This window comes from Eulemur rufifrons, chromosome 28 (genome assembly GCF_041146395.1).
Source record: "Eulemur rufifrons isolate Redbay chromosome 28, OSU_ERuf_1, whole genome shotgun sequence".
NCBI lineage: Eukaryota > Metazoa > Chordata > Mammalia > Primates > Lemuridae > Eulemur > Eulemur rufifrons.
The window spans coordinates 36,911,245-36,926,270 of NC_091010.1; the positions used below are offsets into that span (position 1 = coordinate 36,911,245).

Consider the following 15,026-nt stretch of genomic DNA (forward strand, 5'->3'; position numbering starts at 1 on the left):
ATGGACCCAAAAGAGCTTTGTGTGGTATGTGGAGAAGTGATTGCAGTAGGAATCAGGAGACCTGAGTTCCAGGCCAGGTTCATTTGGACAAATGAATTTGGACAAATGATACCTCTTGGAGTATCATTTTTATCATTGGCACCTGACGGTACAGAGATGTTGTGAGCATCCACCATATGATATAATATGCTCTAAAGTGCTTTGAATGGGCTACAAAAAGCTGTATGTTAATACAGCTTTTTAAGATTACACTATATGATTTCAGGGATTGGAAGATTCCTCAATCCTTGGTCTTTCATGGAACCTGGACAGCCTAACAGTAAGGGTTATTCCCAAAAAGGCTTTGGAGTTGAGATGGCCATGGAATTGGCTATGCAGGGAACCAATAGGATTTGTTGTATGTACTGAACACATTGCTACCCACTGGAGCCTGTCAATGCTTTTTGACAATAGATAGGATATGAATAATAAATACAACTAATCCACCAGTCACTGATAATTAACAGTATTCTTCGTGAATTTCAGTGTCTTTGCCTGTAAAATAGAGATAAAAATATACCTACCTCATAGTGTGTTATGAAAACTAAATGAAATAATGCGCATAAATCTCAGTGCCTGACACACATCAGGTGCTCTGTAGAAGTTTGCTTATCGCTACGGTGAAGGTGATGGCAGAGGGGAGAAGTGAAGGAGGAGAAATATGACAAAGAATCTAGAAAGAGAACATTAGTGGCCAAGAGTCCAGTCAAAGCTCAGGTTGGATGCCAGAAGCAAGGTAAAAGCACAGAGCTACTTTAAAAATTAGGGGGCAGGATAAATGGAATATGATGTAGCAGAATAGAGACCCCAGAGTCAACCTCACCTACTTCCACCCTGCCTTGGGTCAGTCCTCCCAGAGAGGGAATATTTCCTGTGGAGAAGAGAATGACCTGCAATTTGCTTTTAGCTACCATTTCTCAGGGCAGAAATAAGGCTCTTATCCAGAAAAGACTCACAATTGTCATATGGTCCTTCTTATCATCAAATATTCACTGATCATCATCTAAATGCCTGGCTTCTAGAGACATTAGAGCTGTGCCCTCAGCTTTTGAGAGATGGCTCGCTTCCAAGTAATTCTGGGAAAGATGCCTGACAAACCACACACATTTAAAAACAGGATATGGAATGCCAGGCTTCCCCTGCTGGCGACTGATACATGACCAGCCTCCTAACTACCAAAAATAATATAATTTCTAAATAAACAATATCTTGTTAGAGAGGATTTTAGTGTTTAAGTTAAAAAAAATAACTGTAAGATCATTTTGTCAAAACTTTGGTGCTCCCCCCGCAAAAAAAAAAAAAAAACATTCTTGAGCTAATGCTTGCTAGACCAACATAGATCTGTCATGGAGCTGATACACGGTCCTTGGTTCTTCAGCAAAGCCTCAGAGACAACCAGGACAGTGGCTCAATCCTGGTTAGAACACCTGCCACATAACCAAGAGCCACTAGTTCCAAGGAAATCAGACCAATCTTCCACTCATCTGGCAGAGAGCTTTTATTCATGACAAAGGAGTGGCTTCTGTGAAGCACACCTTACCCATTTTCAATAATTTTGTGTTATTATAAAAGTCATAAGCCTAATCTGCAACACGTGGAAAATAACAAAAAGCAGAAAAAATAGAAGACCATTCCTCCATAATCCCATTCCTGAAAGATGACCACTATGTTGACATTTTATTGTCTTTCCATATTTTCTATTCATTTTTAATCAAAATGGCTTTCTCCTATACTTATTTTACAGCCTTGTTTTAACTCAGTAGCATACTATGAACTGTTTTTTTAAACCAATAAATATTCTTCCCCATGACTATTTTTAATAACTGTAGAGCATTCTATCATAGGAATGTCCATCTTTTGTTTACTGGTGATTTTTAGCCAAGAACAGTATTATCCACTCTAAGGGATGTTTAGAAAGGTGCAGAAACATTTTTGGATGACCTGATGTGTTGCTATTGGCATTTAATGAGCAAGAATCAAGGATGATAAACATACTATGGTATATAATGAGGAAATGTCCAGTCTCAAAGTCAAAAACGTCTTGGTTGAGATGAATTAAACCAGTTCCTTACTGTGAGATATTTTGCTCCTTTCCAGTTTGTGGGCTAACTAGCATCAATGAATATCTTTAGTCATAAATCTTGGTGCTTATCTTTATTTCCCAAGGACAGTTTCCCAGAAAGGGCATTATTTGGTCAAAAGTGATGCACACTTAAGACTTTTTATACATTTTGCCAAATGTCCTCCAGACTAGTTTAATCAATCTATGGCTGCCAATGAAGGTATAATTTCAACTTGCTAATAAGCAACTCCATACAGTGGAAGGAACAGGCACTGAGATCCCAGGGTCCATTTCATCTCTTGAAAATCCATAAAATCTTAAGTTCTTCTTGGAGTCTCAAGTTTATCTGTAAAATGGAAATATACCTGCTCTGCCCATCACACAGGCTCATTGTGTGGGCCAAATAATATATGAAAATCTGTTCAAGTACAAATATTTTTTTGCTATTGTTCATAAAGATCATATCAGTACAGCTTTTCTCCTTGGCTGGAAAAGAAAGGGAACATCAGGGGTTGCAAACTCAAATGCCTGGCCAGGGATGACCTGGTGACGTGGGCCAGGTGTAGAGGTCTCAGTACTGGGACACATCAGGGAGCGTAAGTATTGATGACAACTGGTGAATTCACACATAGTCTAAAGGGAGCAGATGCCACTTGGCTTCACAGAATTTTTTTCCCTTTGAAAATGTAGAGCCCACATGGACACATCTAATGATCTCTCCAAAGTAGCCACAAGGCTCCAAAAACGGTTTAAACGTTATGAAGAACAAACATCCCGCATCTGCAGGCCATATCTGATCCAGGGCCTTACATTTTCAAGCTCAGCCTTCAACCTTAATCCCACAAGGATGCTCATCAGTCAAAATGCCTGCTTTTTTTGCAGAAATGGGCGTCTCTTAGGGGTCTGCGCCAGTGTGGATAACTGCCGGTTGTTTGTCGGGGGAATCCCAAAAACCAAAAAGAGAGAAGAAATCTTAACCGAGATGAAAAAGGTCACCGAAGGAGTTGTTGACGTCATCGTCTACCCAAGCGCTGCAGATAAAACCAAAAACCGGGGCTTTGCCTTTGTGGAGTATGAGAGCCACCGGGCGGCCGCCATGGCCAGGAGGAAGCTGCTGCCAGGTGAGCACCCTCTCCTTGAAGATGAGACCTCTCTGCTCTGCCCTGCCTGACTCGGCAAAGAAAACAAGTGTTTGGGGTTTTGTTTTAATGCGGGTGGGGGAGGAGTTGCTCTATGTCTTTGATGATCTCGTCTACCTCAGTTGATTCAGTTCCCCGAAGTTTTCACAGACCGGGTTTTGAAAAATATTCATTCCGTGCATGGAACCCAATTTACACGTACTAGAGAAATCCAGAACCTAAATGATGAATACTTAAAGCAAAAAATTGCCTTAAAATTAAATGTATCATTGTTATTTCTGTGTGTAGATTTTATCAGGCTTAATAGGGCATATTATCCATTATAATGTAGAAACAATAAACCTCAAGTGATACATTATCTCAATGACAATTAAGTGATGTACTTTTTATTATGACTCCCTGGTGTCTAATAATGTCTGCACAGTTTGAGAAAAGAGAAATAAAAACCGTCCTTAGAAAGGCACCTTTCTGTGTTAGGTGCTACAACCACAGGGTAGGTCCCATTTGGGCACTAACCATCAATTCCTGAGTTTAAAAGACTCCTCCAAGACACCACCTCCGTAGATCAACTTCAAGAAAATTGTTTTAAAGTCCTCGGATCATTCTAAAATATTCACTAAAACTTGCAGAGTCAAGCATTAACATAGATTAATATTAAAATAAGAGGATTTCAAGAATGACAGAGTAGACACATTGGAATTAACTTTTCTTGGGAAAATCATAGGACCGCCATGGGAATTGAAAACAAAACCACAACCAAAAAAAATCTAAATTTATGTCATCCTTGTACACATTCTTAAAAGCAAAACAACCCAGTATTAGGATTAGCTCTTTAGAATTTTTCACAATTGGGAGATAGCTTCTAGCTTAGAGAAAATTTTCAAATAATACTTTCATGAAAGCAGTTGAAAGTGAAAAAAAAAAATAGGAGATAGCTCCAAAAATTGCTGATGCAATTAGAAAGGTGAATATTTTTACTGTTTGAGTCTTTCCTCCACAATCTCCTCACTCTTCACTATCCAGTGCTCAAGTCATCTGAATCACAGGCTCATAGACTCCCTGAAACTCCTCATGGGCCATACCTAGCCTCTCGGTGTCCTGGACTTAATATTTTGCTATGTGCTTCAAGTCGTCTCTTTTCTTCAACACCAATAATCCTGCCATTGAAAGTTCTCCTGTATCCATTCTGTTCTCGGGCCCCCATTGTAGTCTAAGTACATCTGTTCTAAACCTTAGACAATTTTTTCGAGGGCTCCTAATTATTCTCCCAGCTCTGCCCTTTCTTTGATGCACCCCACCCTCTGCCTACCCCATCCTGAATATTACCACCAAAGTTTCCAGAACATCCTATCTTTTTAATAAGTTCTTACAAATAGTAGGAATTCAACCTCCATCTGTCAATAGGCTGAATAGCGTCACTCACCTGCCAGTTCAAAAATAGTCACCGACTCCTTGCTGCATATGCGATAAGGACTAAATCTCTGAGCCTGTTATTCAAGGCCTTTCATTCATGTTCCCAGTCCTTTATGACCATATTTGCTAAATTCTATTTCCCAATAAAAACTCTCCTTTCTATCAAGACAGACTCCTGAATGCCCTACATAACCACCATGTTCATTTCTGTCCCCTTTATTCCGAATGCTGCAGCCTTTCCTAGAAACATCTACCACTCCTGCCGCTCCTTCACTCAGGACATTCACCCCAGCCCAGCCAGCACCTCCTTGAGAAACCCGTTGCCACTATTCCAGCCCAAATTAGTCACGTCCCTCCCACAGTTTAAACAGGAATCATTATCTGTAAAACAGCTACGAAAAATCATTGTGGGGGTCGGGAAGGATGACAGTGAAAGAGGGTACAAAATGGGTGAAAGGCAGTTTTCAATCAATACTCCCAGAGAGTCTGAACCTCCCAAAACTTCCCCATCTCTTCAAAGAAAATGGCGCATTGACTCACCCAAAGAGCTTCTGTCTTTCCATCAGTCGAGCTGACTGGGCCAGGCAGGGCTGAGCAAGCTGGGCTTCAAAAATTCTCAAGTACTTCGTTATGCTTCTGCACAAACTCCTAACTTTTCTTCCCTGTCCGGGATCCAGCGTAGAGAGGCTGCCTCACTCTCTCCACTCCCTACCCATATTCACCGTGATCCAAGGCAAACACCCTCACCTGTAGCCCTTTGAGCCGGCCTCTGCTGGTTTCCCTCAGCTAGATTTTAGTCCGGCTGCCTCATCTGCAAACTAACGAGGGGAGGCCCAGTGGTGGATGAGCCAAACAGACCATTCACTTCGAATTAGAGCTCAGAACAAAATCTATTATCCACTTGGATCACTCTATCTGTCACTCCACTGTAGCCTCAACAACAACAAAGGATTTCAGTAATTACCATCTCTCTAGAGAACCTGGTTTGAAGGAACGAGATCTTTTAAAAAAGATGATGAGCAAGGTCCACAAGACGGTTTCCTTCTTCATTGATCCAGACTTGGAGACAGAAAACTGTGGTCCAAAGTGATGTAACTGCTCCCAGCCACTCACCTCCTCTCCTAACAGTGGCAGCTCCCTCTTGACAAATCTCATATTTGTTAAGCTGTGTACGAGACAACGTTGTTGCATCCAACTCAGAGGCTATAAAGCCATTCTCAGGATGCTCTGAAAAAAACAGTTCCGGTAGTGATCCTCAGCTTCTGGCAAAATCAGAATCACTTGGAGAGCTTGTTAAAATACAAACTACTAAACCCCAGCACCTGAGTCAGTAGGTTCAGCATGGAGCCAGAACATTTGCATTTACAACAAGTTCCTAGGATGCAGCTGCTCCCCGGACCACACATTTGAGAACCCGTGATCTAAATCAATGGTTGTCCATCCTGGGCTGCATATTAGAATCACCTGGAGATGTTTTCAAATAATACTGGTACATACCAACTTCTAATCAATTGATTCTGCTTCACTGGGATATAGAGTCAGGGCACAGGTGTTTTAAGTTTGCCAGATGATTCCATTGCTCAGCCAAATTCTGTGATTCACTGCTAAGTCTATCAGCTGATGATCCTGGATATTCATCTGCGCTGCATGTAAATAGCAACACCTGGGGACCCACTTGGTAAACACCTATTAAACATCTAGAACATATACTGCTCCCTTCTAAATGACATGGAACAGTCTTAAGAAACATGGCACCTAATCACTGTACTCAAAGTGTTTATATTCTAAAAAAAACTACATGTCCAAGAAAATAGACAAAGAATGTTAAAAGGAGAGTACATTGGAGTTTTTTGTTTTTTATTTTTTGTTTTTTGAGAGTGTATTGTTGAATCATCATTTAAAAGTGATAAACTAAATCTTTTATCTGCATCATCTTTTTTGTCTTTGTAACTTTTATCATCCTGCTTTCACAAGGAAATTGATGCTTAGAAAAGATATGGTTTCTATCAAGAATCATTGTTCTGATATTTGAACTTGTCTTACTTCAAAGCCCATATTCTCAAATCACTCTGTAACACTGACTTCCACCAGAGCATTCACAGAGGTGACTGTGGAAATCACTGCTTCTCATACCTCCTCTCATTTCCGTTCCCTCTAGCCTTACACAGCGATTCAGGCCCATGGGTGGTTTATGACGGTCCCAGGGTGAGAAGGAAAAAGCTAGAGCAGTGGTACTCCACTTTGGCCGCATGTTACAATTAACTGAGCTACTTATATCGGAATTGGGAAGGACAGTCCAGAGGTCAGTAATAAGCTGGTAAATCTTTCACAGCCAGCTCCCAGGGGAAAAACAGAAGCCCTGATTTGTAGCATTTGCTGATTTCCATGGTACTAACATTCCCACTGTAGCTGATTTCAAGCTACCAATGTGACTTCAATTGGCTCACAAAATTCTAGTAATTTCTTTATCCATTTTCTGTTGAACACTTAGGTTGATTCCATATCTTGGCTATTGTGAATAAAGCTGCAATGAACATGGAAATGCAGATATCTCTTTGACATACTGACCTTTTTTTTTTTTTTTTAATACCCAGTAGGGTGATTGCTGGATCATATGGTAATTCTATTTTTAATTTTTTGAGGAACCTCCATATTGTGTTCCACAATGGCTGTACCAATTTACATCCCCACCAACAGTGTACAAGGGTTCCTTTTTCTCCAAATCTTTGCTAACCTTGTTATCTTTTATCTTTTTGATAACAGCCATTCTACCAAGTGTGAGGTGGTGTCTCATTGTAGTTTATATTTGTATTTCCCTGATTAGTGATGCTGAGCATTTTTTTATATACCTGTCAGCCATTTGTATGGATATTAACTCCTTATCAGATGTATGGTTTACAAATATTTTCTCCCATTCCTTAGGTTGTCTCTTCACTGTTGATTGTTTCCTTTGCTGTGCAGAAACTTTTTAGTTTCATGCAATCCCATTTATTTATTTTTGCTTTTGTTCCCTGTGCTTTTGGGGTCATATCCAAAAATTCTTGCCCAGACCTATGTGAAGAAACTTTTCCCTTGTGTTTTCTTCTAGTAATTTTACAGTTTCAGGTCTTACATTTAAGTCTTTAATCCATTTTGAGTTGACTTTTGTGTGTGGTATAAGATAAAGGTCCCATTTCATTCTTCTGCATATATTTATCCAGTTTTCCCTACACCATTTATTGAAGAGACTGTCCTTTCCCCATTGGATGTTCTTGGCACCTTTGTTAAAGGTCAATTGACAATAAATGCATGGATATACTTCTGGACCCTATTCCATTCCATTGGTCGATATGTCTATTTTTCTGCCAGTACTATACTGTTTTGATTACTACAGCTTTGTGATATATTTTGAAATCAAGTAGTGTGATGCCGCCAGCTTAGTTCTTTGTATTTAGATTGCTTTGGTTAGGGTCTTTCCTGGTTCCAAACAAATTTTAGAGCTTTTCTTTTTTTTTCTATGTCTGTGAAAAATGTCACTGGAATTTTGATAGTGATTGCATTGAATCTAGATTGCTCTGTTCTGGGTAGTGTGAACCTTTCAACAATAATAATACTTCCAATTCATGACAATGAGATATCCTTCCATTTAGTTGTTTCTTCAATTTATTTCACCAGTGTTTTACAGTTTTAAGTGTACAAATCTTTCATCTTCTTCATTAAATTTATTTCTACCTATTTTGGGGACTGCTATTGTAAATGAGATTGTTTTCTTGATTTCTTTTTTCAAATAGTTTGTTGTTAGTGTATAGAAACACTACTGATTTCTATATGTTGGTTTTGTGTTTTGCAACTTTACTGAATTTGTTTATTAGTTACAATGAAATATAATCCAGCCGTTAAAAAGAAGAAAATTCTGTCATCCATGACAATGTGGATGAGCTTGGAGGACGTTATGTTAAGTGAAATAAACCAGGCACAGAAAGACAAATACTGCGTGATCTCACTTATACATGGAATCTAAAAAAGTTGAATTCATAGAAGCAGAGTATAGAATGGTAGGCACCAGGGCCTGGGGTGCGGGCAGGGGCAATATGGAAAGATATTGGTCAAAGGGTACAAAGTGTCAGTTAGGATGAATAAGGTATGGAAATCTATTGTTCAACATGGTGGGTACAGTCAATTCACTATATACTTGAAAATTGCTAAGAGTAGATCTTAAATTTTCTCACTACCAAAAAGTATGGAATTGATGGATTTGGTAATTAGCTCCATTAAATCATTTTATAATGTATACATGTATCAAAACATCAAAACATTATACACCATAAATTTATACTTTTTTATTAGTCAATTATATCTTAATAAATCCGATAAGGAAAAAATTTTTTAGATAAATTTAACAATCTATTCTTGCAAATGGATAGGGACTGGCTCGAGCACACCATTGTATGGAAACCAGGTTTCGGTATTTTTTAAACCTCATCCAGTATGGGCTACAGAAAACAGTTACCTGGGATACTTGGGGATAGTGGGATAATAAAAAAACAGCAAAGTCTATGTACAGTATAGAAAGGGAAGGGAAAGGAAGGGAAGGGAAGGGAAGGGGAGGGGAGGGGAGGGGAGGGGAGGGGAAGAAAAAGAAAAGGAAGACAAGTGGTAAGAAAGGGAAGAGAGAAGAGTGAAGGAAAGAGAGTAATGAAGAAAACCAGCCCCTGGGATGCAACGAGGAACCAGCCTATCTGGGATCAGCTAACCCATTAAGATGTGTCAATTCTTCCTCTGGGTTTTAGCATGTCAATACCACTGATGCTTTTGCTGTTTTTCAAGGAATAAAAAGTTGCATTTTGATTGAAATTAATTGCCTCCCATATGTAATAATTAAACTAAACCCTTACCAACACCAAGAATTCTTGATTTTGTTCTTTCAAACTTTGTAGCTTGTTCCCAAACAACTAACAAAAAAGCTAGATTTCTAATGAAATTTAAAATTTGAATTACTCTCACCCTCCTCTCATCACTTCAACAGGATCTGCAATGTTTATGGATATAGGAGCTGAGTATCAAAAACCAAAGTGGGAAGGCGGTAAAATGAAACAGGCCTGGGCAAGTTATCCTTTCTAAAGCCCATTTTCTCTTCTATAAAATTGGGAGCCATTTCCCTCCCCACAGGGTTACTGTGAGAAGGAACTGAGACAGTACATGGGGAACATGTACAAGATACTCAACAAATAGTAATTATAGGAATGCAAAAATATATGCAGTCATGGATAACAATTACCCTTTTATTAAGAGTTAAATTTCTAATCAGACTCTTCTCCTCTTCACCTGTCTTCTTACTTTGGATAAAAAAAAATTTCTCTGCATTACCAAGTTACCCATGTTGTGATGGAAGGTTAGGAGGAATCACAGTTTGAGCCCTGACCAAATGCAAGGGACAAAGAACAAACTGGAGATGCCTGAGCCCTCCTCACCCCCTAATCCCCCACCCAGCCCGCTGTCCCAGCACCATTTTTGGACATCTCAGTGGTGGGACTTGGCCAATGTAACAACACAGATTCCAACAGCAGCAGACACACTTCCTAGTAACTTTTTAAATCTTCTATGGAGTCCGACTCTATGTCTGAGCCCTAAATCCATTCTTTTCCTTTCTCCCTTTTGCTATCTCACCTTAACCGACTACCTTCACGCAGTGAGAGCTGTCCTAAGAGCCAAACGTGCCCACTGCTGCCTCATTTCTGTTCCATCTCAAACCACATCCTGGTTCTCTTTATACTCACTCATTATAAGCCACTAATCATACAAACTCTCTTTTAGCCAACTCCTGTATTTATTTGGAATGTCTCTTAAAAGCAATAATCACCCATTTTACCAATCTTCTTGCTCATTCAACCTCAAGGGTCAGTTCAATTTAAAAAGCCATCAGTGTAAACTAAGATGATGTTGTCCTGATTTCTATATAATTAAACACACCCATGATCATTTTCAACAGGAAGAATTCAGTTATGGGGACATCCTATTGCAGTGGACTGGGCAGAGCCAGAAGTAGAAGTTGATGAAGACACAATGTCCTCAGTGAAAATCCTATACATCAGAAACCTTATGCTGTCTACCTCTGAAGAGATGATTGAAAAGGAATTCAACAATATTAAACCAGGTGGGACATACATATAAGGTCACTTTTTCAGAATGTACTTTAAAAGCACTTACACTTAAGATAACTTCCCGTAACTTTAAATAAGGATAGCTTTTATTTAGCTCATTCTCCAAATTGCATGCAGACTACTCAAACCACATTCCTATCTTTGGATTAGAAAATAGGAACATATGGTCCTACAAGATTTACCAATATTATAATTTTATACTTATCTGTGTGATTATTTAATGAATACATATTTTCTTCACTAAACTGTAAATTCCGTGAGTTCTTTTTTCCTCCTTCATCCTGAGACATTCAGTCTCTGGGCCTAGAGCACAATAATTGCTGAATAAATACTTACTGTATTAATGAATACATGACCATAGCTATAGGTCTAATGCAGGGTTTCTCAACCTCAGTTACTATTGACATTTTGGAACAAGTTTGGTTTGGAGGAGGTTCTGTTCAGTGGACTGTAGGATGCTTAGCAGCATCCCAGGCTACTACCCATCATTACCAGGACCTATTGCCAAGATATAAGAGCCAAAAATGTCTCCAGACATTGCCAGATGTACCCTGGGGATGGGAAAAATTCCTCCAGTTGAGGACCAATGGAATATGCTTGTGACTTTAGGTACATAAGTAAGGAGGTAACAATCCTAAGAAATTTATTTGGGTGAAAAGGAAGGGAAAGGAATAAAGGGAAGAAAGAAGAGATAATTATTTACTACTTATCTTGTCAATACTTTTCAGTATCAGTTCTAGGCCATAACATTGACTCCCCACCTCTTTCTTCTCCATATAGGAGCCACACCACTGAGAGAAGGAGAGCATTTTGAGAACAATGTCCAAACGAGTGTTTCCCCAAACCAATTCAGAACATTAACTCTACAAACTTCTAGTAGATGTCACTGATGAAATGGCTCTATGATAAAATAAGTTCGTAAACACCAGATTCTGCAAAGTAAACAGATTTCTTTATTATGGGACTTATCAGAGTCCTTAACCTTCTAACATGCTTTGAAAGTCTCTAAGAAAAGATATAGGATGCCCAAATTCCCACTTTTGGAGCATGGATCTCCTTTTTTGGCAGACCATCTGTGGGATTATTGTGCCTTGGAACACACTCTGGGCAATACTGGCCTAGATTTATCTCAGTAGCATCCTCCTTTCATAACTGAGAATTTCTCAATCTCCAGGCAAATTCTGTAAGTTGTTGATAAGCATGGGCCATGGTGCTATCATGTTAAACCCACCTGAGAATATTCATTTCACATACTCCTGTTGCCTGTTTCCAACTCTGGGTGCTATTTCAGGTATAACAGAATGATAAGCTGATGATTCTCCGTGAAGGTAATTAGTAAAGATGGTATTTCTCCCTTTTTAAAGATTCACCAAAAATCTGTCTTGCTCCAGCCTCAGGTACTCTTCCTTCCTTGACATTTTAGGATAATGTGGCTTCATGCCAATAGCTGTGAATCCATGTCCAATATAGAAACTGCAAATGATTGGCTGCCTCACTATGTGCCAGGCAGTGCAGTAGATATTTTCACAGCATGTGCTGTTTATTCATCATAACAGCCCTATAATACAGGTTACTTTATTAGTTCCATTATTTTCTTGATTTAAAAAAAAATCTGGGACCCAGAGTAGTTAAGTATCTTGCCGAGGGTCACACAGCCAGCAGGTGGCAGATCCAAGATTTGACTCTAGGTTTGGTTAAGGGCATGTTCTTAACAACTTATGGCCTCCATGCCATCCTTGTTCCATTCATTCACTCATTCATCCCACTATTGTTACTTTAGTAGTTCCTCTGTGCCAGGCACTGTAGAAGGAACTAAGTATGATGTATGCATGGAAAGAGTTTAAGATGTTCCAGAAAAATAACAGCGAGGCTTACTCCTGAAGTGCAGAGAAGACTCATGTCTCTCAGCGACATGAAAGCTGATATGTGAATGTTGATGCAGTTGCAGGCATAGGATCTGGTATGTGTGTGTATAAATATTGCTCACCGTCCTGCCCCCATTCTGTGTTGACTTTTTACTTTCCCACATTGTATAATACTTCCTATCTATACAACTAAAACAGTAGACTTTCTTGGAAAGGGCTAGAATGAGAAACTACTCAAAGGCTGCTTCCTTTTGTAGTCATTGGTCATCAACTTTCCCAGTCTGCATATTGGCATATTGAAGAGAGACATATGCCTGGACCTATTAATTACAATGAAAATAATAAACACCAAATCTGTTTCTCTCCCTCGTTCTCTCTCTCCCTCTCTCTTTCTATTGGGCCTAAAATGTGTCCAGCAATTCCAGGGATCATCCGGGGGCTGCTGGAACAGCTCTCAGGGCTCTATGATGACGTGTGGCTTGTTCTTTTCGGCACTCTGCAAAAGACTATGAATTGCAGAGTGTGAACAACTAGCAGATACATCTGCCACTTTGAGGGGTAAAAGCAGAGCTAACTAGTTTCTTTTCCAGCAGAAAGGGTGTATTATTTCAAGGCTGTAATTATCTAAAAAAAAATTGTGGAGAGAAATAGGAAAATGACTCTTTAAAAATTCTATTTAAAGTTTAGATCCCTCAGAGGATCCTGAATATTCCCTGCAAACATTTGACCATATATCATTTTAACCATGATTAACCTGAAAAACAGTATATTGCCACTCAGAGAAACAAGTGAAAATCAAAACAAAAACTGGGACCTGAAAATGTTTGTTCTTCCCCAACGTAGCCAAAGGGATATCTGCTGAAGTTCCAGTTACAGCCATTCTACAAAATCTGATTTTCCTACAACAATTTGGCAGTATCAGAATCATCTGGCTAAAATAAGGACCACTTGCCCCATCTAGGATGGGCTCCAGTATTTGCATTTCTATTAAGCTCCCAGGTGAACTGATTCTGCTGATCAGAGAACCATGACCCTTTGGTAAACTTTCCTTTGCCAGTCAGATGTGTTTCTCTTCAGGAAGCTGATGTGTTGCTGACAAGCTGATAATAAACACAGTGGTATTTTTCTAATTTCCTGTATTATGATTTCAGAGGATCTTTTTCTCCTTTACCACGTGGTGAATACTGTTGTAGAGAAAACCAGCGTTTATGACACTAACTCTAACTTTTTAAATTTTCTGTTCTCTGAGGCTCAATTTTCATATATTAAGTTTTCCAAAAGCAGGTATGTTTGAGCATTATTATTCAAAAATGCAAGATGATTTCAAATACCTGAATTTCAGAACACCAAAATTCATTATCATCAGAAATGCCACATAGCTAGTGTGAATGATAGAAGTTGGAATGTGAACTGACTAAACAATATTCCCTCATTCCATGTGTTTATTGAGTAGCCCCTGTGTCCAGGGCAGGAGGCAGGAACTGGGTGAAGCTGATATTAGTACCAAGATGCCTCTGAAGCAGATCCTGTTCTCAGGGAGCTAACAGACTAGGGGAGCCTAGGTGGAGAGTGACAATGAAGTATGAACAGAACAAAGACTGGAAAGGTGGAGGTCATCATTGGCTGATCGCTTCCTTATCAATTACCAAGACACCTCGTGGGACTGAGTCATGCTAACCACTCCACCTGACACTGAAAGGAATAGAGACCATATTGGATGTTCAGTTAATTACATGTCTCATGCTTCATGGTCTCAGATACCTTCATTTATTTTCTCAGTCTGGCCAGACAATTTTGCTCTGTATAACCATTGTCATAAGAAGTCAAGGGTTGAATGCTGAGGGGAGTAAAAAGAGAAGTATCACAATGTTTTTAAATTATCCTAACACTAAGAGCCAACTATTATTCCCCAAAAAAGATATTCATCGTCATTGAACCGTGTGATAAAGTAGAAACTCTAATTGCTTTGTGACCTTGAATCTAAGAAGATAACCAGACTTTTTGGTAGGAAAAGAAAGGAGAGGACTTTCTCTTTGTTTTCCTCCCTGGCACACTGTCTCATCCTATGTTGCCTCCCTGGTCTCTTAAAATATACCCAAATGAGTGTAAACTAAAAGAGAATAATTGGCATGCTAAACTGATAGTGGTTAAACAGGTTTCCACTTTACCTTCCCTCTAAACAAAAGATCTATTTTTAAAATTGAGTAAACAACAACAGTTAAAAATATAACATTCAACTATCTTGGTACAACTTTTTAAAAAATGTTTACATGTTGCGATCAACCGTTCAGCAGTTCCTCCACATAAAAATAAGTTAGGTGGGTTTGTTTGGTTTTGTTACACAAATATAAACTTCGTAAATATTTAT

At 39.1% G+C, this 15,026-nt stretch overlaps 1 protein-coding gene across 2 annotated transcripts in view; it reads left to right on the plus strand.

Moving 5' to 3' along the window:
• Positions 1–15,026, plus strand: part of A1CF (APOBEC1 complementation factor) — a 74,014-nt gene that overhangs the window by 44,136 nt on the left and 14,852 nt on the right. For both annotated transcript variants that reach the window (XM_069460712.1, XM_069460713.1), the window contains exons 5-6: positions 2,984–3,222; positions 10,622–10,786. In XM_069460712.1, coding sequence (XP_069316813.1) covers positions 2,984–3,222; positions 10,622–10,786 — 404 coding nt within the window. The remainder of the gene's footprint in view (positions 1–2,983; positions 3,223–10,621; positions 10,787–15,026) is intronic.